The sequence below is a fragment of the Lepidothrix coronata genome, unplaced genomic scaffold (assembly GCF_001604755.1).
Source record: "Lepidothrix coronata isolate B3197 unplaced genomic scaffold, Lepidothrix_coronata-1.0 Scaffold149, whole genome shotgun sequence".
In the NCBI taxonomy this organism is placed as follows: Eukaryota; Metazoa; Chordata; class Aves; order Passeriformes; family Pipridae; genus Lepidothrix; species Lepidothrix coronata.
Genome location: NW_016690329.1, coordinates 1,475,781 through 1,499,502, shown reverse-complemented (window position 1 = coordinate 1,499,502; position 23,722 = coordinate 1,475,781). Strand labels below are relative to the sequence as shown.

Below are 23,722 nucleotides of genomic sequence, written 5' to 3'. Positions count from 1 at the left end.
GTTTCTAAACAGGCAATTTGTCAAAAGCATGGAGCTGGAGAGCTTTGCATGCTACATCTCCGGAATGTCACCCATTCCTGGTACCACGGGCTTCGCTGTCTGCCACAGCCAAGTCTTTCCCTGAGCACTCCCAGCCAAAACCTGTGCTCACTCACCTCTCCCCAATTGAAAAGACCTCAGAAAGGCAGAGCTTCTACAAGATGACCTGCACCCATAAGAGACCTCTTCCTTCTCCCCCATTTCAAATTATATATGTGAGCAAATAGGTAAAAATATTGCCTTCAAGCTCAGAACCCAAACTTTGGCCTAAGCATCACCACCAGCATTTAGGAAACCAAACAAACGGGAAGCAAGGAAAATGCTGCATAATTACTTAGAGCCACCCTGAAAGAAGGGCTGTACCAAAACCCTGGAGTCCGTTTTATTGAAGCTTTCTTACTGAGGTAGAACACTGCCTAATAGCTGCTGTATCCTGCTTGAGCGAGTATATTCTCCTTGGAAATCAAGCACAGGTTTCTAATAGTTTTTGACAGAGTGCAGTCCCCTAAAGCTACATTTTCTGTCTGATTCATGCTGGCTGACTGTAACCCTACGACAGTTATTGAAAGTTAATTAGCGGTGAAGTGGAAAGAGCTCTAGAAATGAAAATACAAGCAAGAACTGAACGCAGAGTTTCTCCCTTCCCAGAAAAAATACTGTCAAGAAGGTTAACATAACCGAAAAAATATTGCAGATTGAAAATGTGAAAGGGATTCCTCTGATAACTTGGCTGTGATGGTCCCTTGCTGTGTAGACACACAAACAAGAGGTAACATATTTCTAAGGGTTTATCAGGGAACCAGGGAAGCACAAACACAAGTATTTCTTTCTTCATCAACTTTGCTAGAGAAAGTGCTTGAAAAGTTACAAGGAGACAACACCCAAATTACATAAAGACAAAGATATAAATCAATCGCAGCTTCCTTTGGAGACTGAAGTTTGTCAGATGTTGCACACGCTATCAAATCCCAACTATTTTTGCCCTTATCCTCCACTTCCTCAGTACTTGCAAGGAAAAATCCACAGTTAGATGCGAGCCCAGCCAGCGCCAAGCGGGCGTAGGAGGTGAGGCGAGGAGAGCCGCAGCCCTGCACCGCCCACTCCCTGCAGATGTAAGCGCCGAGACAAGGTGCGAGGCAGTGGGCAGCACCCTTCAGGTGCTAAAAAAGCCCATCCTGGCACCCCCAGGAATTGGATACAGCCCTAAACAATAAAAAATAAAACGACGACCAACCTTCATGCAGACAAATAGCATTGTTTAAAGAACATGGAAGGGAACCCGTCATAGCAAAGCAAGTAGTTCGGAAAAGCCAAATGTAGGGCTCAGTATAAAAATAGACAACAGTGATGCCAGAATGCCTTGGCAAAATTGTGTTTATTGATTTTCATAGAATAGGAAAAAGAACTCCAGCCCTTTCCACCCCTGACTGCTGACTGTGACTCACAAGTGATCTAAAATGACTGCAGTGAGCAAGCAGGGACTGAGCTGAGTTGGACCTCGCTCGTGAGCTGACAAGGGAATGATGAAACCTGCTCCAGGCTCTCCTTGTGGCTGCCTAGGAAATACAGGAAAGCTGTGGACATTCACCTCCATCACAGCATCTAATAACACTCCATTCAGGGAAGTGCTGGGTGGGCAGAGGGACTGATCCATGTGTGTTGCTCAGTGTCTGACTCAGCCACCGCTGGTTGCCGGCACCCTGGTGACCTGAGTTGGCCTCTCCCTTGGGCTGGGTGGGGAAGGGGCTGGGGAACAGGGTGCACAAGGAGGCCAGAATTCACTGTCCCGTTCAGCCGCCTTGAGGTTGAAGTTGAGGTTTGGAAGTGTCACCAGCTGTTCACGTTAGCCTTTGGTTTGGAACCAGTCTATACCTTGACCAGGCAGCCAACGCTGTGGGTCAGCTGGGCTGATGGGACCACAATCCCAGGACACGCTTTCGCTGAGCTGTTGCATTCGATGGTTTTCCCCCTTCTTTCCAAGCGCGCCCTCTCAGCCCTCCGGAAGCCTTTAAGGCAGAGACCTACGAGAAGCCGAAGGTGGGGGTCACACCGCAGACGGGCCGCCCCGGCCCCCCCCCAGGCGTTTGGGACATGTTTGGGACATGTTTGGGACACACCGGGCGGAGCCGCAGCCCGGGCCGATCGCGGTGCCGCGGGGGGCGCAGCCGGCGGGGCCGCACCGCCCCTTCCCCGCCCTCGCTGGCCGGGAGGGGCGAGGCGGCACCGGCGGCCGCCGCATGGGTCCGGCGCGGCCGCCCCGCTGCCGGGCCCGGCCGGGGCCGGGGCTGCTCCTCCTCCTCCTCCGGCTGGCGCTGCCCGGGGCGGCCGCGGGCAGCGGGGAGGCGCCGCCAGCAGGTACTGCCCGTCCCCTCCCGCCCGCGGGGCTGCGCGGGGCAGAGCGGGTGGTCACAGGCTGGGGGGTTCTCCAGCGCCGTCCCTTTGGTAACAGGGAGCGGGGGACACGCTCCGCTCCCCGGTTTCCCTCGGCCCCCGCGGGTCCCGCTCCCGCCCAACATGGCGCTGCCCGGCGGTCGGGGGGGCTGCGCCCCGCCGGGAGCTGCGGGGGATCGGGGCGGCCGCGGCCCTGAGGCGCTTTGCCCTGTGCTCCTGTTGTTCCCTCGCAGTTCAGTTTCCGCAGGACTGTGCCTTGTGGTCCCCTGTGGGACGGGCGGGCAGGGCCGCGGGGACCCGGCCCGGCAGTGCCCGCACGGACAAAGAGCCTCCCGGGGCACAGAGGGCGGGCGCGTCCGTCCCGCCCCAGCGGCGGGGCTGGGAGCTCGCTGTCTGTGCGACTCCATCTGGCCTTCTCAGGGTCAGGGGAATTTGATGGAGAACTGATCTTTTATTAACATATTTGAGGGCAGTCAAAACCCTGAAGGCTGTTGTGCTCAGTTTTAGTAGCAGTACGGAACTCGGGAACCTGCTTCCTCCGTGCGTTGACGTCCTGAGCCTTGGGCATCCACCGGATTCTGCAGCAGACGCTGATTGCTCATAGTTTCAAATTTCTTTTTTTGTAATCTCAGCATTTGAGAGTTACCTCACCTGTATGTCCCTACAGTAGATAAAATTCCCCGCCATCTCAAGAGTCACCTATTCAGAAGCATCTTTCCTTTTGGAACATGATTGTTTCACTCTGTGGAGCTGATGTAATGTTTCAAGCAGATTATTTTTCTCAAGAAAAATTGCTTAAAACGAAGGGGAGAAAGAAAATACTTGCTAGTCATCATATGGATGACCTTGCTTCTGACGTGGATGGATAGCTTATCCCTAGTGGCAGAAAATCCTAAGACACCCTGCAGGGAAGGCGTGGGCACTCTGGGCTGTGTTTTGTCCTTCTGGGAGGGTATTGCCATTTCCTGTTACTGGATTATCTTGGTTTTAGCCCTGGGCAGTGCCCAGCCTCCCCACCTTGCTGCGTCAGTCGGCAGCACCTCAGCGACAAATGAATCCTTTTGCAACTTCATCTGATGACCTTTGTGGAAGTGCCTGTCTAAAGGTACAACCAGCCCTTGTCTGAGTGGTTGTGTTCCCTCCCACTGGATTTGCCATGGATGACAATTAATCAGATGGTTAATTTTTCCACAATAAAAATGCCCAAATTTTCAGGTTAAACCAATTTAGCAGGATCATGTGTGAACACTAATTCTGGAATGCTGTAATAAACTTACGAAAGAACATCCATGGTATTTTTCATTGGCTTAATTAAATTGGTTAAAATGTAATTTTGCCTAATTTCAGCTTCCTTATAGAGACACACCAGGTTTTTACCTGCAAACAGTATCTCCTTGTCCAGATTGAGACTGTTTGCACATACTCATTCTGCTGCTCTGAGTGTATGACAGTGTGTTAGCAGTTATTACCGAGCTTGGCTTAGACCTACATTTTTTTATTCAGTAAGCCAGATGAGTCCCTCTCTTCAGATCTGTAATTATTTCCTTTATTCTTCTCTTTAATTATGTTCCTGGAACACTGCAGTAATGAATGCACTGTGGGGTATACTTTACACATGTATATGGATCGGAATGTATGTTATTCAAAGTTTGCTCTGTAAATTCTTTAGGTCCATTTCTGCTCAAAAGTGCAGCCTTGATCCTGAAGATCACAGGGGCTCATTAAAGTTTCAGGAGGGTTAGAACAAATAGCATCCCTAATTCAATGTGAGCTATCAGTGCAGTTCCCTTGTTATATGCCATGGCTGGACTATATCATGAAAAAAAAAAGTTTTAAAAAGAAAAGTTGCGTTATTTAACATTAGGAACATTTCCGAGGGAGAGGAGTATGATTTCTGTGCTCAGCAGCCGTGTCATGTGCTCAATGACTATTTTAATATGTAAGCCTGTTTACCTGCTCAGACTCCCACAGTTGCATTCACCACTGGTGCAAGCAACTCCACTGGAGTTATGCCCACTCATGCCAGCAGTGAATTTGGCCCAGAGGCCCAATTCCAGTGCCATCAAAACACTGATATCAAAGCCAAGAGTTTCTGGAATACAATTTTTTTGTTTGTTTGTTTGTTTTTTCCTTCAAAGTGTAGCAGTTTATTTTGGAGCCTAAATTACTTGATTAGAATTCTAATTTGAATTTTCATCTAAATCATATTGAACTTGTTTCAGCATATATAACAATGGAATGGACTAAAATGATACATTTGTATTTGATTCATGCTTAAAATTAACGTTTTTGCTCTCTCCTCCCCAGGAAGAAACTGTAGCTTATTGCAGGAAATGGATGTCATCGAGAAACAGGATGAAAACTGTTACTGCTACGTGCAAAACAGAACCATTCACTTACAGTACCTGTGGTCAACTCTTCAGGTAAGAGGCCATGTGGGGATCATTCAGATATGCAGCACATTTCATGTGAGCTTTTACCAGCAAAGTGCACGGTCAGTTAGCAAGATCAGAGCAGCATCTCTCTGTAATTAGTAGTTTCAATGGTGTATAGGTCAGACCATGGTAAAAATGCAGCGTTATGATATTATTTATTGCACACCTTTTCCACTGATGGACTTCTGTTAACCTCTGCAACAAATGCTGTTGCTTATCACCAAACGCCTTTATGAAATGTGTACTTCTGAAGAGAAAATGCAGTTGTGACACACTTACTGTGTCAGATATTACTGGTTTTGTTAGAAATTTGTGTGTGGGCAAGTGTCATCCAAACTCAGTGAGCTTTTGGATGGATTGAGGCCTCTCCACTGAACTTTGCTGCTGATGAGTTCCCTAAATCACCTTGTAAGGTGATTAATTGTAAATGGTTAATCTTTGCATAATGTAAATAACCAATATTAAACAACTAAGATTGATCTTCATTACCACATGTATGGCTTATATGCTATACAGCTCAGAAAAACAAAACCTTTTAGTGATTCTGAGCTACTTCTCTGTGTATTCTGTTCTTTGTTTCCAGGTAAAAGTTAACAGCAGAGAAAAGTTCAGGTTTGAGCCTATTTCAGAAAAAAGCAACTGTCGGAATTCAGAAACTGTTTTTGAGTTTGCTGCATGTGCTGTTCAAATCCTCTGGAAGCCAGAGACATGTACAGAAACTTCCATGAGCATAAAACAATATGGAGAGGATGTTTGTTTCAAAATACAGCCCTTCAAAACTGTACCGTACACTGTGAGGGTGAAACGAGAAAGTAAGTACCAAAGCTTTCAGTTTAGATTACAGATAGCTTGGTATTGCCAATGCTACTGGATGTGCCACCTCTGCTGTAAGAAGCTTGGGACTTTTCTGTTGATATTTTATTTAATCAGCATTTCAGATTGAACTAGTCTAAAGTCAATTTCTATTTTTTTCCTCCTTTTTTTAGTGCTAGATGGAAAGCTCTTGTTTTTGTTTGTAGCTGGAATTTTTCTGTTCCATTTTGCAAACAGCCTGAGCAGGTGAGTACAAGCTGCTTTTGACCTTCTTTCCCAAAGCCTGTGCATCTTTGGTCTGTTTGCTAAGCTAAAGAGACGGTTCTTTGGGAAAGTGAAATAAGGAACTGAACATATATTTAAAACTTCTTCATACCGTTTGTGTTTGGACAGATTGTGACACACCTTGGGAGTGCTGCACTCCATTAATCACTTAGCTGTGTTAGGGTTTTGGTATCCAAGCTTCCTGCACTGGGTGACACCAAGACAGTGAGCAGCTGTGTGGATTCAGAAGAACCCTCTCTCCCTTTGGTAGACCAGTGAGGTTAGCTGAATGCTAAATAATGCTGCATATTAGCAACGATGCCTTCCTGGGGAGAAATGCTTAAGATGAAGCCCATCTGGGGCCTCTTCTGCTTCCACTTTTGTGCCACCCTTTCCCCATCACGTTTTGCATAGCATGTAAGGGAGGATACTTAATTGTTATAGCAAAATACGTGGCCCATGACTTCAAAGCAAAATGAGTCACAAAATAATTGTCAGGAGGCACCTCTAAAACAAGCAGAGCAGCAATAGGTTTTATAGTGTTAACTGTGAATTAGTAAGTCAGGCTTTATAATAAACAGGCTTAGAAAAAAAGCCTGTGGGTTTGTGGAGGGTTTTTTACATTCTAAATTAAAATAAAACCTCTCATGCAGTACAGAACCATATTGGTAGATAGAAGAAAATGAAATAACTAAAGACTAGGAGATCAACAAAATCATAAATAGTGTGAGCTTTAAAAAAGCCCAGCACAGTTTCCTACCTTATAACAACTCCAGTGACCTTTAGCATCTGTTGGGGTTTTTCCTTCCACAGATTTAATATCTGAACTGGGCCTGTTAACCATATAAGTACAACTCTGACTTTCAGCTGTGTTAAGTTCTTATTGAAGATCACTGCTGTTTTTACAAATGTTGGCATCTTAACCAATTACAAATTACACTTCTCACCATATTCTCTCTTGTTCTCTTTACAGGAGTACCAAATTCTTTTACCTTTCTGGAATAATACTGGGTGTTCTTGCTTTGCTAGTCCTTGTCCTGTTGACACTTAAAAGGTTTATTCCAAGGGTAAATCTACATTTATAAAACAAAATAATAATAGTTATCATAATATAGGAAGTGAGAGTACAGAGCCAGATTCTGACCTTGTTCTGGTTTTGTGGCTGGGTGACTGCACTGCAATGACTGGAGGATTGCTTGCATCAAGTAAATATAGTTAGGTCAGAATCAAGTTCTAGTTAGCTTCCTCCTGGGTTTAAACTGAACAGAAGATTGTTGATGTACAAGATGTTGATTCTGAAACATAAATTATTTTTACTGGACTGGAGCTAAGCTTACTTTTGAATCTATGAATTAATCTAAATGAAAATACAGTTTTAGTGGCAACGGGGACAGATTCTCTTCCATTCACCAAAGGCAATTCATTGCAAGGCAGATGTGAATTTATCCTTTACTTTTACAAAGCCTGTGCATTCCCTTAATATTACTGAGATCTATTAATTGGGAATACACAGGAATAGGCTTATACTGTGACACTGGGACATGATACACAAATAGAGATGCAGTTGCTCCACTTAGCATTGATATTGTTTTAGTGTGCAGGGGGCTGTGCAAGGGACGTCTCAGTGCGAATCATAAGCCCTATAGGTCTAAAGAATATCACATCTGCTCTTGCTTCTGAGTTCCTTTGCAAATAATGATCCTGATTCTGACTTGAAATTTTTTGATTTTTTTAAAGTTTTTTTTATGTTTTTTTTTGTTTATTTTCAGCACAGTACCTTCTGGATCCTAATGAGTGGCTGCTGGATGGCCTCTCTCTATTTTATTTACTGCTTCAAAGAGAATATGCAGTGGTTGTGGTCTGAACACAGAAACTACCTGTTGGGTAAGAAAATTATCAAAAAATGTGTTGCAGATTTTGGTTTAATTTAGTGGTCGGATGAATACCTGCCCATAAAAAAGAAAAGTGACTCACTTATGGAGTACATTTTTCTCCTAAGCTACAGATGTTGAGATATTCCAAAGGTTCCTAATCCACTCAAATGAGCACTTACATTGTATCATTAAATAAAGAGTTTGATGTAGTGGGCTAGAAGTTTTAAGAGCAGATTTTGCCTGTATTACTTGTTCATTGATTTGCCATTACATACTTCTCCTGTAAGAGCAAAAGGGCAGCTCCTCTGCTTTGTACTTCACTACATGTGGAAACTGGATGCATAAATTGCCAACTGGAGGTGGCTGCAGGGGCTGACAAACCTATTGATCCTGCATCTGCCTCGACCTTGTCACGTGAGGAGAATTCGTGTGCAGGTCACAGCATCAGCTAAAGGCTGTTCATAGATAACCTTGTGACCTCTGCACACCTTGGAAATACAAAGCACATGAAACAATGCAGGTATCTATAAGACAACGCAAGATTCGAGCTGTACTTCACAGCAGTTGCAAGCTTTGTGAAGCAAACTGATGAACTTTATGGGGTAGTTTGCATCTTATTCTCCATGTCCTACTTTTCTGTTCCTGCAGGGTATTTTCTGGCTGTTGGGATCACCAGCTTTGCCATTTGCTATCAGCACGGGCCACTCACCACTGAACTCAGCATAACCTTGTTCACGTGGACGCTGCAATTAACAGCTTTTGTCTTGATTTACTGTGGTGTCACCATACCTCAAGTTGCATATGCAGTGATAGCAGTCAGCCTCTGCTCCAAAGGCCTGTGTTATCCCCTTGGTGCTGCTTGTCACATAGCCAGGTTTGTATCTATTTGTGAATGTCCAGGTCCCGGGATCACCAGGAAATATTGGAGGCTGATAATGAAAAAAACCTCCACACTTCAGTAATGATTTAGGAATCCCTAGTACTTGTTCATATTTTTGCCAAATGTAAAACTGCAATAGAAAAGGTTTAAGGCTCTGAGAGACAGGAATTACTTTCTATTTGTCAGTTTTAAGCATGAGTTTTGTTTTATGGATGATGGAGAAATGCGACTGTGCTCTTAAGGACAAATGTAGCACCTTTTAGTCTGCAGCATATGGTAATCAGAATATTTCTGTCTGGTTGATTAGACTGCAGCAGTAGTGCCTTGGCTTCACATGTAGTGAGAGAACCTTCAGGTAACTTGTATGGAATCTTATGGAATAAAACAGTACCATCACCGAGGAAGCAGCTGTTCAAAAGTAATTTGTAGCAGAGTTCAGAGACTAAAACCACGTGTCCACAAAAAGAATGTTTTCCATTTAGTTTTCCAAGGTTATTACCTGAGATGTACTACCTCTCTGTTTCGTGGCAGCAATCTATTAGAACTATGGAGATACTCCCCTCTATTCCTAGGCCCCATTTACATTGTGCCATTTGGAATGGAAACTGCTTAGTTCTCTTAGAGAACTTAGAGAACCTTAGTTCTCTAAGTATTTTCATCAGCAATACGGGAACAACATGTTTGCTCAGCCTTGGACTTGAAGCACATTTTATCACAAATGCAACACTCAGATGAAGATTATAAAAAGCCCCACCAGTTTACATCTGTTTTTTATTTTCAGTGATGGCATCCAGGTTCAGAGTCCTTAGTGCAGACTGTTCTGTAGCTGTGGACTCTGCTGAACCACAGAGAATTGCAAAGAGGCAAAGGCTAGAGCTGCCATAAACAAAATAATAAAACCCAAATTATTTGGGTTTTAGGTTTTTTTACACATTTTTTCCCTTTGAGGAACATACTGCTTTGCTCCTGTGTTCTTTATACATGTTGAATTGTGGACTGAGTTGAAACTTTTTTATTTTAGGTAGAATTTATCATTTGTAGACCAGTTTTTGCCTGCAGCTGAGAAGCTCCAGCTTTCAAAAACAACATCAATAGTTACCTGACGTAAGCAGGTTCAGCACACTCTGAAAGCAGTATAGTGTGACCATAAGTTCACAGAACATACCTGTTTTACCCTGAAACGCTGGAGTTTATTCGTCATGTGGTTCTCTTTTTTTTTGGCTTTCATGAACTGATGCTTCTATAAAGAAATACAGCTCTACAAAAATCTCTTAGGAGAATGATTTTCTGTTTAAAAACACTAGGCCATAGCACTGAACTGTGAGGCCATGATGCCAGATACACAGTTCAGAGCTGGAAATATATCAAAGTAACTCAGAATCTTGCTTTATTTGAGCCAGCAAGACCCTTACTATTTGACCTGAACAATGGCTAGTTCTCTCTTGCTTTAGAGGGAAATAAGGAGGAAAGTTGAATGCTGCTGTTGGAGCAGGTGTTTTTATGTAGAGCTGAAAGTTTTATGGGCACCCAGCCCTTGCTTATCTTAACTCATCACAACATTTAAATTGAAAGCAGTCAACAGAAGGGAACGGAACATGGCACACTTTCTAATTTATATCTAATTATATTATACATCGCTGCGCAGCAGCTAAAAAAACATCAGATTGTAAACATTTTGGCCTCAGACTACTCAGTTTTGTAATTTAAAGCAAGATTTAAGGGAAGCAATCTAGTAAACAACATGAACAACTCACAACAGGCTTAGAGCATCGCTTATCTTTAAGGGAACATATGCAGACTGGGTTTTGATTCAGCCCCTGTCTCTGCACAGACACATTTTGCATTTTGCACCTAAAAATGGCTGAGCAAGCAGCCATCTATTTAATTCTGTGAGATTTTAGTCCACGCATACACAATAAGGACCTGATCCAAAGCTCATTTGATGCTCATTAAATGTAATTATGTGAAATATTATAGCTTCAGTTAAGACCTAGGGTAAAGAGGTACATTCCTCGTACTCGAATGCAAAAATGTAGCTTGTCCTTTTAAAAGGATAGAATTATTAATGCATGTTAACAGCAGGTAATGGAGAAAAAGGGCAGATGATAATTATGTGCCAGAAGACTTTAGAAATACCAGTTGTTTTCATTTCTTTCTAGAAAAATGAAGACTCACTTTAAATCAAAAAAGTTAGTGTTCAAATACCTGACTGAAGAGGAGTATCGAGAACAAGGTGAAACTGAAACTATCAGAGCCCTGGAGGAGCTGCGCTCGTTCTGCAGGAACCCAGATTTCCCATCATGGATAGCTGTATCCAAACTGCGGTCCCCACACAGGTAAGAAAACCTGGCTCCTCTAAAACAGGAAACTCATTGCACAGCAGACCTAAATGCCACTTCAGGCACTGTTCCAGGTGAGTTTATCTTGCATATCCTGCTCAAGACCACAGCCACACCTCCCAAGGGTACTATTTGCTGGTGGTATTAAATCCCTGTTTGCTCCTCCCTGACCATAAATTACTCTTGAGAGTTTGCAGACATTCACAGCTAAATGACAGTCATAAAACTTCCAGCCTTCCTGGAGTGCCTCTGTAAGCTCCTGCAGTTTGGCTGTAGGAGCTGGTGGCTGGCTCTCTGACCAGGGAAATGGCCTTCCTTCAGGTTCTAGAGCAGTGCACTTTTTTGTGGTGTAAAATTTGGGCAGGCTGAAAATACATAAATATTACCTATGTTAAGCTCTCCAACTGCAAACCTGGACAGTCAGGGAATCCTGTTACTTGCAGTATCACTAAGACTAAGAATACAGAGAAAGAAATCAATGCCTGCACCTAGCAAGTGTAACAGGTGGAAGAGCTATCCCATCTATAGCTTAAGAGACAGACTTAAGACAAGTATAGGTCAGGAAGGGTCAGACAAATGAAGCCAGAAAAGCTTGCAGAATATAAAATTAATCATTATAACAGCGTTTTCCCATCAAACCCAAAACTTAAGATGTCAGAAGCAGAATTTCACATATTAGCCAGCCACAAAGACTTAGTTCTTGCCACAGAACCAAGTGTCACAATTTTAAAGGAGCTCCAGCCAGCTTGGATTTTCATCAGTGACCAGGTAAAACCAGTTTCAGAACCTTAATCTTCCTTGCATGGGCATGCAGGCAGCCTTTCTGCCAGATCTTGTAGATTTACAGTTAAACAGTCTTACTTCCTAAGCTGCTTGCATTCTCTAGCATGATAGAAATAAAAAAGTGAAAGCTTACTGCAGTATTGTACAACCAAATACTGCCAAATGCACAAAACAAACAATGGAGACATGTATTTTCTAGACACCACTTTGTTAATACAATTCTTATAAACTGTTAACTAGATAAGAATACAAAAATAAAAAGGAGAACCAAAAGATTTGAAGCTGAGTCCCCCATCAAGCTCCCATTAAGCATCAGACGGCAGTTCATCACAAGGCAAACCTGTAAACCAGCCAGCCCAAAGCTGTTCCCCATTTAGACTAACAGAGCTTCCAAGAACAGCGAGGTGACAGCATTCATCTCACAGAGATGTTAAGTCTAAAGTGTAAATTATTGATCAGTTTACCAGAACTCCAGAATGTAGCTGCATATCCTCTTTCATACATTCCTCTGATGCTGTCGGCACTTACCCAGGTGTCAGAACTGCCGTCTGTTCCCACACGGCTGCCAGAAACCTCTAGTTCCATTCTCTCTCTTCAGTGGAGTTGTCCACTGAAAGTAGGATTTGTGGCAAATGAAATATAGGGACAGTGCTGATTTTAAGCTTTCTTCTGCCAGAGCTCCGCTTTGGCATTTACTTGGAGCAGCTGCAGAATTCCCAGCTTGTAGCTCCAGGAATTCCTTGGCAAGACTTGAGCTCAGCTTGCCCACAGTGTGCATGCAGCAACAGAAGCAAGGTGATTGCACAGCAATATAGGAATGCAGAGTTCTCACCATATTTCCTTTCATTTGCAAAACCAACTTACTCGAATTCTTACAGCCTTTGTCTCAAATATGCTAAAGCTTTAATTTATTTTTAGAAGCTGAAGTACTACCTATCCAACTGTACAAATACTTACTCTGCATTACCCCATTAGCACTGACAAGATGAGAAAATGGAAGTTAGGTCTTCTTTCTTAGTCACAAGACCTTGTAGGATGGCCTCCAGAAGAGCAAAAGTTACTTCTATAGAAAAGACTGAAAAGATGAGGCAGGAAAATCAATCTGAAGGGTAGTTGCCATCCATTGTTGCAACTTCCCCTCACCTGCACTGCCTGTAAGCGTGTCCTTAAAACATTTCTGCTTAAACAGCAGTATCCCCAGCATTTACAGTTGTGGTTTTGGTTTTTTTTTTTTTTTTTTTTAAATTTCTCAGCTGATCGCTTCTCCCTTTAAAAATTTGGCAGGTTTGCAGATTTTGTTCTGGGATTTCCCCACGTCTCACCTGCAGAAGCAAAGGCACATGATGAGGAATACGGCATTGGGAGCTCCTTCCTGGAGGAGCAGCTCTTTGAGACAAGGGCACGGCCTGAGCAGGATGATCCAGCCAATTCCATCCATGAAGATGAGGAGAATGAAGATGAAAGGCATAAACAAATTTCATTTCCATATGCTACTGAGTTGCTCTGAGCTTTGGGAAATAACAAAAAAAAAAAAAAAAAGAGAGGGAAAACACGTTTGTCCTAGAAAGGAAGGATACAGATGGAGAACTCCCATTTGGCCATTTCTTGTGGTTGCTGGTGGACAAACGAGGATTTTTTAAAACAATATTTCCCGTATCACTGATGTTACCTGGTTACAGCAACAGAGAAACCATCGGGGCTGTTCAAGTGAAGAGGAATCTCATACTACTGGTATTTTAACTGGGGAAGCAAACATGGCAGGCAGCAGCCTGTCCCACCAGGATGCCTTGTTTTACCAAGGATACTACCTCTAGGAAACGGGGAACCTGTTTTGTCTCTTTCCATCCTCAAGTCCTCTGTGCTGAGCACTAGAGGGAGAAGAACCAGTTTTTAATACTCTGCTTTTATTAAGTACACTATGTGTCAACACTTTTATTAATGCCATTAGAGTGCCGATAAACTGTGTTTATTGTGAGACTTTTCATAGAGTTAATGCAGTTGAACGAGGTTGGTTTGCTTTTCTGGCTGGGCTTGCTGTCTGTTACCTTCACTCTGCCTCTCCATTTTTAAGCTCCCCTTACTCAAAACCCTGCCTGACTTTTCACTCTCTGCCTGTATTGCTCCGTTCTTGTTCTCTGCTCTAGTTAATACTGCATTTTGTTCTTTCCATGTCTTTGTTTATTTACATACTATTCTTCCCTCTTCTATGGATACTTCTGCTAAACCTCTCTCCAGCCCTCTGCTTCTCCATCTCTGACATTGCAGATGATTTAGGAGAGGATTTTCATCCCCAGAGGTATTTTTACTACTGCCTTCAGTTTCAGTGCCACCTTACCTCAGGCAGGTGCTCTGCCCATCCCAGGCCTCTCAACAGCCCAGAAAAGGCCACACAGGCTGAGACTGTTTCAGCTGCTTGGAGAAACTGCTGTCAGCAGGGCCAGAGTGCTGCTGTGACCATGTAATTAGGAATGAAGATAAGCCACACAGAGCTCCACTGCCCTCAGAGTACTCAGTAGTTTGCTCATTCAGTAAGAAACAGAAAGTCATTCCTGGCACAACAAGGGATGATACCTGGCTCCTACCTCCCCTTCTTCAGCCCTCTGTGGGACTTCTCACAGGTGGTGTGTGGGCAGGAGAAGACAGAACAGGGGGAGAAGTTTAGGCAGTCAAATGTCTTTCAGCTTATGGATTACAGAGTCCTAGGCTGAGGAGTAGAGCATCTGCCCTTAGTTCATCCACCTGCAGAGATAATTTCCTTCTTTTGTTCTTTAGACTATCCCTGTATTCTTACGTTCTCACCTTGCTGTTTTCCTTTACTGTCTTCCAAACTGCAGAAAACAAAAGACCATCAATTCTGTCACTGTCTGACCTTACAAACCCACCAGGAATTGCCAGCAGTAGGAAGCAGTGCTCCAGAAGGGTATGTCAGACTGGGATGTATTTGCTTTAGAAGGGGTACCTGTTCTTTGTAACGTGCCTCATGGTCTGTGTGACTTCAGCAGTGCATGTGCTGTCCTGGCTTCTCGTTGTCCATCGCTGCACAAGGAAGACAATCTCTTACCTCTAACAGTGCTAAGAAGTGGCAGCCAAACCATATTCCAAGAGCTCCTTTGTATAACACAGGACTCGGAGTTGGTGCTCAAAAGCCTTACTTCCATGGTTCTTCCTCCTTTGTATTGCTTCACCTTGCTTCATTTTACAAGGAACAAACAGTCCACTTGACAGTAAAGAGACACCTCACACCCTTTAGTGCCATAAATGGGTAAGGACCTATGCAGAATCTATAGCATGTTTAGCAGACAGAAGCCCAGTCAAGCAGCTGATCCAAAATACAGTCACTGTTAAGTCCATAACATTCAAAAACAGAGCAGGTGTTCTGTTCAGGAAGGCCACTGGCAGCAAGACTCACCCTAAAGAGAGGCTGCTGCTACCAAATCCACAGCTAAATTGCCATCCACACTCGGGAAGTCAGGCTTGGATGGAGGCTCTGGCACTAGCTGTTGCAAAAATGGAGGAAAGCCTCATTATCTTTGATGGCATAGTAGACTAAATTAGATGTATTTTACCTTTGTCTGTGTCACCATTGTGAAAATGGAGTACTTAAAATTATTAGAGATTATCCAAAGGATACTTGAAGAGATGTCACTGTTAAATGGTTTTTTGCAGGTTTTTAAGTACACAGGTGTTTTTTCAGTGCACTTCATAGTTAGCCAAGAACTCCCATCCATGCAATTTGAGGCCAAGGGGGAGAATCAGATTTGTCCAAGCTTAAACACACAGTTTTTCTGGATATCGTCTCTTTACTGAGGTGGTAATGATTTTCCTTCCATAATATGGGGGTACATAAGTACATATTTGTATGATATAAGTACATAATATGTATTTATATACAATAGCCCAGATTATGCATCAAGGTAGTATTTTACCTAAGCAATATATTAAATGGAACAGCTCCCCCAGTTCAGGCAATTACATGTTTTCAGACACTGTCCCTTTTTCTAAATTATTTAGAGCAATACCAGGTACACCCACTTCAACAAGGAAAAATTAAAAAGAAATTGAAATCAACTCATGTTTTGTGTAGTTGTGAGATCCATCATTTGGCAGGGATGGGTAAATACTATCCAAAGTAGAGCAGAAAACTACTAAATGCATGCACTACTGAAATGCAGCAACATGGGAAAGATGATGGCTACTTTAGTGGATATCTAATACTAACCTTAAAAATCCTCACAAGCCTGTTCCAACACTGGAAGCATTTCATAAACAAAACCCACCCAAACCAGCTGCTGTCACCGAAGCCCTTTGCTGACAGTGAGTTCACCTGCACAGTGCTCCTGTGATATGTGGAGATGACACAGGCTTACTGAAACACAGTTGTTAAGTGCTGTCCACTGTTCAGCCAGAAAATCTGGGAAGAGAATCTAGATGTTAATCCACTGCCCTGTTAAAAAAGCCTTTCTTCCTTAACAAAGAATGCTACATTTATCTTCTGTTTCACAGTGTTTACAATGATGCCCTGCACACTTCCATACCAGCCACTTTATGATGCACAGTAGAGTGCATCCCTCACATTCCTGCAACCCATAGAAGGGAATTAGTGCCTACAGTCAGATTTTATTATGAAACACTGCTTTAACACAGGAGTTCCCAGGCTCTTGGTTCAGTATCCTCCACTGACCTTATCATTATCATTGAATTGTTTTCAGTTCAGGTGGTTATGTTCACTGCTGACGCTGTAATACGAGCAAATGAAATAAAAGTTCAGGTTGATACTGTTAAATATGTTATGGATATTTTATATTTCTTACCACAGTTTTTAGAGTTCCACAAATATCAAAATCCAGATGTACATGTCCATTTTGCAACATAGAATGACTATACAATTCCAAAAAGAGCAGGCATTTCAAATACACAATTCTGAAGTGTAAACACAGTGTACAAGCTCTTCACTTCACAATCCAGGTGCTATGCAGTAGCAGCTGAGGTAACACCGTACAGCATGAACTCAACAAATGGTTGGTTAGCCTCAAGATGATTTTTAGCATCCTTCTGTCCTGTCACCTGTTCAGTCTTTAGTTCTCCCCCAACTTATACAAACATAAAATAAATACATTTCTTATTTTAAAGGACACTTAGACAAGTCATGAGGATTTACGTGAGTACAGTACATTTAGGTTCAAGTGCAAAAAAAGTAACTAGTGGCTAGTCATTGATGTTTCTTTTTATTGTCTGTGGTGTTGGTCCCAGGCACTGCCAGAACGTGGGTTGTTCTAAAAGCACAGCTAAAGCACAGCTACGGGACACCCCTTCAGTCAAGCTCACCAGATGTCACAGTGGGTGAACCTGTGCACCCCCTTTCCTGCTCAGCTGCTGCCATCTTCCTCTCCCTACCCCTGGTCTGCTGGCTTTGCCTCCGGCTCCCTGCACACTCCCACAGCACACACCTTCCTCACGGAAGGCCTGACACCTCACGCACATGGGACTTCAAGGAGGGCAGCTGAGCAGGGCTCCCTCAGTCCTTTGGGAGCTGAGTGCTCAGAATCCCCCAGGAACAAGCCGTTAATCTAAGAAAATGGGCCAAAACACTATCCTGACTAAACCCCTCCTGACTCCTCCCTGAGCCCGAGGATTTCCCTCCAGCAGCAATGTTCACCATGCACCAGCACACAAGCTGGCTGCAGTTAGTATTGAGAAGCATAACAAAACATAATACAAAGTCCTCCAGTGTCATGACATTGGGCAAAGTAACTTCCTAAACATACTGCAATTGAGTTACATTTGCTTCCTCCTGAGACTCACTCTACTTGATTTCTGCATCAACTACTTTGCCCCTATAATTCTAAACATTAAGATTTTAAGGTGATTCCTCCCCACCACCCCCCACCTTCCCTAGGCACTTAAAGCTTACTGTTTTCTTAATAAATAACAATAGTAACTACACTGCATTAAATAAACCCTTGTATAGATGATGAAATAAAAACCCAAGAAGACTTCATGTCCATCAAAACCCCTGATCAATCTCAGGCTGTGCAATCTTGATCAAAGATTCTTGTCTCAATACAACATCAAACCTAAAATTGCCCAAACACACACAACCTATGCCCAACTGCACGGCTGCAAGTGCTGAGAGTAACTTCAGAAGCCTTCCTCCACCTTTTGTGTTTTGCTAAAATGCCAGTTCAAAACCTTTGCTTTGCAGAACTAAACCTTTATCTCAAACAAGAGAAATTCGGCTTCAAAAACATATTCTTTGAATATGTGTGCGGTTTACTTAATCCGTCACCATAACATTAAGATACGCTTCCTAAACCTACTCTGTTTCTGAGAAATCTTTACAAAACCAGTTTTGTGACACTTCTATAATTATTGGATCTGGTATTTTCTAATAGACTATTCAGGGAAACTCAGTTTCTCTCTTAAAAAGTCTCTTCATTTTTATTTGGGAATAAGTTCAAAGAAGAAAATTACCCAATCAAGTCAGACACACTGTGCCTCAGCAAGTGAGGAGTGAACTCCTTTTTTTTCTACAGATTGCAAAGAAATCTCATAGCACTTGACTCAGCTTTAGCAAAGCAGCCAAGAATTCTTCCTACCATTCTATCTGGCCAACATCACTTCCCTCAAGAATTCTGAACTTTTGGCTTCCCTGCTCATGTTGCTCTGTGTAGTCATATGAATATTCTTTATATAGTTAAAAGCTTGCACTGCATCACATTATGATTGTTAAGATGAAGGAAGTCCTACTTTTGAGCTCCTACTCCAGCGTTTCCCAGGTGAGAAGCAGAATTCCATGCACTGGATTTGATAAGATGAGTGCATCTCAGGGCCCTGCAGCAGCAGGCTGAGCATCATGATCCGACACAACACGGCTGCCATCTACTTGGGAATCTGATGTTGCTGTAGGTGTTGGTGCTGAACAATTTCCGGACTGCCCAGAATCTGTCGGATTTTGGGGTTGTCTTGCTGAGCTGACTGATGCAGCACTGCAATTCTCATTGATTTTCTAAAGAGAGGGGAAAGGATTGCATGGAAAAAGTCAACATAAGCACTCAGGACACTGTCCCCACTGGCACACCCCCCCCAGATGCATTCAGGCACTGCTGGAAATTCACAAAGCACTTACTTGAGCGCCCGCAACATAACAAATCAAACTTAAAGCAGCAAAGCAAAAACAGTATATTTAAATCCAGATGACAGTAACAGCAAGCAGACAGTAGCTTACCTTCCATCTCTTTTCCTAACTGCACTTTCCCAAGAAGCATGCAAAAAACAAACTTGTTGTGTTTCAAGGGGAAAAAAAAACAATAAACTGGACTTCAAAGTGTTTAGACAAGATAATTCTTTTAACCAAGCAAGTCTGTAACTTTTTTTCATGCTCCTTAAATATAGCTTTTCTCAATAGGTCCCTCCCCGCCCAAGATAATGCTCAGACTGTCTCACTGGCAGAACATTTGCAGTACTGATATACAATTCCATCCCATCTCCTCAAACAGGCCTTACCAGGGAACATGTGCACATCTGAACACTGGTTACATTCCCCAGGACTGAAACAGCCAATGCTCGTGCTAATACATTTCATTAGAAGGTGATACACTACCTATGAATATTTGTTTTGCATTGAAGCATAGAAATTATGGCCAGCATGTCCCTTTGTTTGAAGGAGTCTAAGCAAGCAGAAGCAAAATCAATCCAAAATCTTAATGGAATAAGAAGGAATAATTTTCATCACTAATTCTCTGCGCACTGACCCTCCTTCTAAATGATTCATTTTCATTTTAAGGAAGCTATTTAACAAATTTAATAAGAAAGCTGGGCAGCCTTTTTTCCTAGTTTCAGTATTTTAATATCATCAGCCTAAAATAAATGACTGAGTACAAAACCTGAAATATACTGGAGCAAGTCTGTCATCTTGGGGCACCTGAAACAGGGATAAGAGATTTTGGAGAATAAAGGTGATGAAGTAAATGATACAATGTGGTGCATTAAATTTTGGCACATGAAGTGCTTTTATATCAGCACTGTATTTTTACAGGAAGAAAAGAATAATGAAGAGATCATGTGCCACAGAGAACAGGCACTAAAGCCCTTCTGGCCTCTTCACAGTTCTCAGGGAAGGGGCTGGGTGCTGTTCAATAGTGTTGGATAAGTCACTCTCAGACACCACATACCTGCAAAACAGTATTTTCCTGCAGTGTAAATTGCCTATGTTCTATGTGACTTCTCTGGTTCATCAGGGGGCAGCTTACACTAACCAAGACCCTGAGGACATTTACAGTGGGAAACAGAGCAATTAAACTGGGCAAATTACTTTGATGTGCTTGTGATATCATGAGACCTTTTGATATCTTCAGTATCACTACTAAAAAATTCACGTTCTTTGACTCTGGGAAGGTCAAAACCAACCAAAAAACCCAGCCAACCTAAAGCAGACAAGGCTGTAACATATTTTCAAGAATAAAGTCAAGTAAGGAAGACAGGAGATCACTGACCAGGTGACAAGCTCTGCTCTGCTGATTCACACTCGTATCCCAAATTACCCATTTCTAAAGACAGCAATTATGGAAGAAGCATTTCTGTGTTTACGCCTACCGGGTGCATGAGAAAGAACCTCACCCACTCCTTCCAGACAAGTAAACACAGTGGTTTTGACAGTGCCCATGCTGTTCTAGAACTTCCATGGACAGTGCTTCCCTACTTTGCTTCAGCTCCAGTCTGAAAGGCAGGGCCAGAGCATTACAAGTTCAAGATCCAAGCATATCCAGCCACCGATGAAGCTATGACAGCATTTCTTGGGTGAGACTGGACAGAAGGGGAATGGTGTAAAGTAAGCACCAGCCATCAGACATGTTAAGTCTTATCTGAGATGGCTCTTATGTGGCGGTACTCTAGATAAAAAAGAGATTAACTTTATTTGAAAAGAAGGCTCTGTATCCCATCAGGAGTTGTCTGAAACACCTATTTCTGCAACCATGCAGATGTTTGACAGCATCATCCAAGGAAGCAAGACTAAATAAATATCATTTTACAGTCTGTTAATCAGCTGTGCATCTTCATGTTCAATTATCACATTGTAAATTTTGCAAAATGCGTAACTCACGCATTCCAACTAATATGAAAAGAAATGTAAATTTTAAGGGAATTCAAGTATATCTGAGTCCATAAAACAAAGCCTCTTTCTATGTCTCTTCCTCTCCTCCCATCTTCAGAAAGATAAAACTTGCAAGAAATAGTTATTCCTGCTGTATTATACATAGAAAACAACTCTACTTCATGCAGTATCTTAACTACTGTGTCAAGTCCAGCTTTATTACAGGCTGACAGAAAATACCTTCTAGGTAATAACAGATTTACATAGCTATACAGTGTTCAAGCATCTAAAAAGTGCTTCCTGCACATTAAAAGATTACCTGCAAAGGCTGATTCTCAGGAGCTGGATTGGTTTTGGATAGTTTAACCATCTCTTTTATCTGGTAGACAGCATAAGCTAAGGTGACCCACGGAGAAGAGCTGATGCCCCAGGCAGGCTTGTTCACATCTTCCTGCTCTTCTTGGTGTTTAGTTTTCTTTAGAGGGAGTCTGGACTCAGTCCGAGGCATGATATCTTCCGACTGCTGTTGTACAAGGTCAATAGTTGCTATGGGAACAGGACTGGAAGGCACTGGGATCCTTTCTGCCAGCATTGTCTTTTCTGAAGTTTAAAACAAAATAATCACTGGCAAGGCCAACAAGCTAAAAAACAAACCAACCCTGATGCAGACAATGAACACAAAGTGTTTCTTGCTTTCACACTATGGTCATCACCACCCTGAAAGCAGCCAGGAGCCACACACCACAGTCTAGTCAGGGACATGCAACGTGGCTGTTGCCTCACAGGCTCAGGGGCTGTGCCACTGAGGGATGTCAGATGTCTGCCCACACTGGAGGGCTGAGGAGTGTGGAACAGTCCTTTTGTTCTCAGCTAGCCACCAGAAATTCCTGTTTTCACATTACATGGAAGAAGTAATTTTCATGTTACACGCAAACAGAAAATAAGTCTTCTAGACTTGTAGCAAACTTCTTTCTCTGCATAAAGCCTGCATCTTACACCTTACCTATACTCATAATTAAACACTGGCTTCAAATAGGAAGCCAGTGAAGAGACGTGGCCAACATCATCATTGCTGATCTTAAAACTTCTAAACATATTGATCTGAATGAAAAAATTGTTCTGCATCTTCACCACCTTTTTTTTGTTAAGAAAATAACATCCCTTCATAGTTACTATGGAGTTATACAGTTCATGAGAAAAGAACAAGGATAGTGACACAATGAAGGAGACGAAGTATCTGTCAAAGAGTTTCAGGTAAAGGAAGAAATCCTCCGAAGAGACCTTTACATCTGAGGTCTTCCACTAAGCTGTAATAGTTTTCATAACTGTCTTGAAATGTCATTCACAAAACGACTGTCATGACCCCACACAATGTGCTTTAAAGCTTCAGAGAGCCAGAGTATTTCTATACAAAAAGTAATTAAGCAGATTGTTAGAAACTGAGGGATGTTTTCAGTAATAGCTATGCTCTCTGTAAACAACACATTACGTAAAGTTTGAAAAAACTATTTTTCCAAATAAAAATATTTTACCAATTAAAAGTACCTTTTTTTTTTCCAAAATTATAAAATCGTATTTGGTTTACAAATGCCTAGATAGTACTGGATATTTTAAGCAAGGGCTGGGTGTTCCCTAGGAGGGAAGAAATGAAGAGACTAATCCTGCACACACTTGACCACATGCTTCATTTTACTCATCCAACTGGTCTGCGTGAAAGCAGCCTAATTACTGTCACGCTTAAAATTAACACACACACTGTTCAGATGGGTAGCGAGTATTTAATGAAACCCAAAGACAGAAACAAACAGAATAAGGCCACTATGAACACCCTGGTCTTTTGTAGGTTCACATGTAATTAAGTAAATGCTGATGGGAAACTGAAGCAGCAAATACCCCTTTCGCTTTTCATTTTTTTTCCCTTATTATTTGAGCAGAGGTGAAGAAATACTAGCAAAATAAATATTTGAACACTTCAGTACAGGGAAGTTGATAACTAGTCAAGGGGAATTAATTTAATATTTCAGCTAAAAAAAACTTCCTTGTCATACTCAAAGCTCATACTGGAAAGTAATATCTGGGTAAAAACAGATCAAAAATTCATGACCTTTCAGAACTTGCCAGAGTTTTGCTGTCTTTGTAAGAATCTTATTTATGCTAGTTCCTTAAGTTTGCACCAAGTATTTTATTTCTGGTTAGCCTTTATATTAATTAAGGTAGAGATTAAAAAGTTCAAGTCCCACCAGAGGGGGGATATCTCAGGTTTAAAAAACCCATAGAAGTTTGTGTCCTGTGAAAGCCATCTCTACAATTTCTGGCTGGTGGCTTCAACTGGTAGAACATGAGAGCACAGAGTGGGATCGAGGTGACCTTAAAGAACGGATGCAACTGTAATGACTCAGTACAGCTGTAAAGACCAACCTAAGGGATTCCCAGAACTGAGAGGATGTACAGGCAGAAAAATACATCATGTTTTCCTTCTATCAACATTCAAGAACTCTGTGCTGCCCTTCTTACAGCAGCAGCACATCAGTTTCTTCATTGTTCAGGAAAAAACTCCCCACTTGAAAACAAACTCTTTTGTTAAAATCTGAGTCAAGACACCAAACATACAAAATGAAAGCTGCAGAAGCAGCTTCAGAGAGATCTTTTTTCACTAGCTCTAGTTTTGTAGTGTCTCAGTGACATGAACATTTACCTTCTTCTTCATCAGGAACCAACAGCCACTGGATCAGGGCAAACAGAAGCAGAATCACTAAACAAGCCATCCCTATTCCTCTGAATGTGGCAGCAGGACCTGTAATGAGATGTATTTT

The 23,722-nt window shown here is 42.4% G+C and overlaps 2 protein-coding genes across 7 annotated transcripts in view; one reads left to right on the top strand and one right to left on the bottom strand.

Annotated features, from left to right (window-relative positions):
- The first annotated feature begins 2,276 nt into the window (after positions 1–2,276).
- NEMP2 (nuclear envelope integral membrane protein 2) lies at positions 2,277–13,842 on the top strand. The gene is made up of 9 exons (XM_017828510.1): positions 2,277–2,394; positions 4,738–4,853; positions 5,449–5,677; positions 5,852–5,924; positions 6,916–7,009; positions 7,712–7,826; positions 8,465–8,690; positions 10,856–11,032; positions 13,103–13,842. Exons 1-9 carry the CDS (start codon positions 2,277–2,279, stop codon positions 13,323–13,325), a joined length of 1,371 nt encoding a protein of 456 aa, XP_017683999.1. The 3' UTR covers positions 13,326–13,842.
- Positions 13,843–16,591: 2,749 nt separating this feature from the next.
- MFSD6 (major facilitator superfamily domain containing 6) overlaps positions 16,592–23,722 on the bottom strand; it is a 34,546-nt gene continuing 27,415 nt past the window's right edge. For 5 of the 6 annotated variants that reach the window (XM_017828503.1, XM_017828504.1, XM_017828507.1 and 2 more), the window contains 3 exons: positions 23,605–23,703; positions 21,229–21,509; positions 16,592–18,824 (listed from right to left, as the gene is read on the bottom strand). In XM_017828503.1, the coding sequence (XP_017683992.1) occupies positions 18,642–18,824; positions 21,229–21,509; positions 23,605–23,703 (563 nt within the window). In that variant the 3' untranslated portion in view covers positions 16,592–18,641. Of the gene's footprint in view, positions 18,825–19,043; positions 19,063–21,228; positions 21,510–23,604; positions 23,704–23,722 lie in introns of all 6 variants that reach the window. The other variant, XM_017828508.1, reaches the window with a different exon arrangement.

Coding starts and splice junctions, on each gene's coding strand:
- NEMP2 (XM_017828510.1), top strand. CDS start 2,277: ATGGGTCCGGCGCGGCCGCCCCGCTGCCGGGCCCGGCCGGGGCCGGGG. Junction 5,925..6,915: donor TTTGCAAACAGCCTGAGCAG/GTGAGTACAAGC, acceptor TTCTCTTTACAG/GAGTACCAAATTCTTTTACC. Junction 7,827..8,464: donor ACACAGAAACTACCTGTTGG/GTAAGAAAATTA, acceptor CTGTTCCTGCAG/GGTATTTTCTGGCTGTTGGG.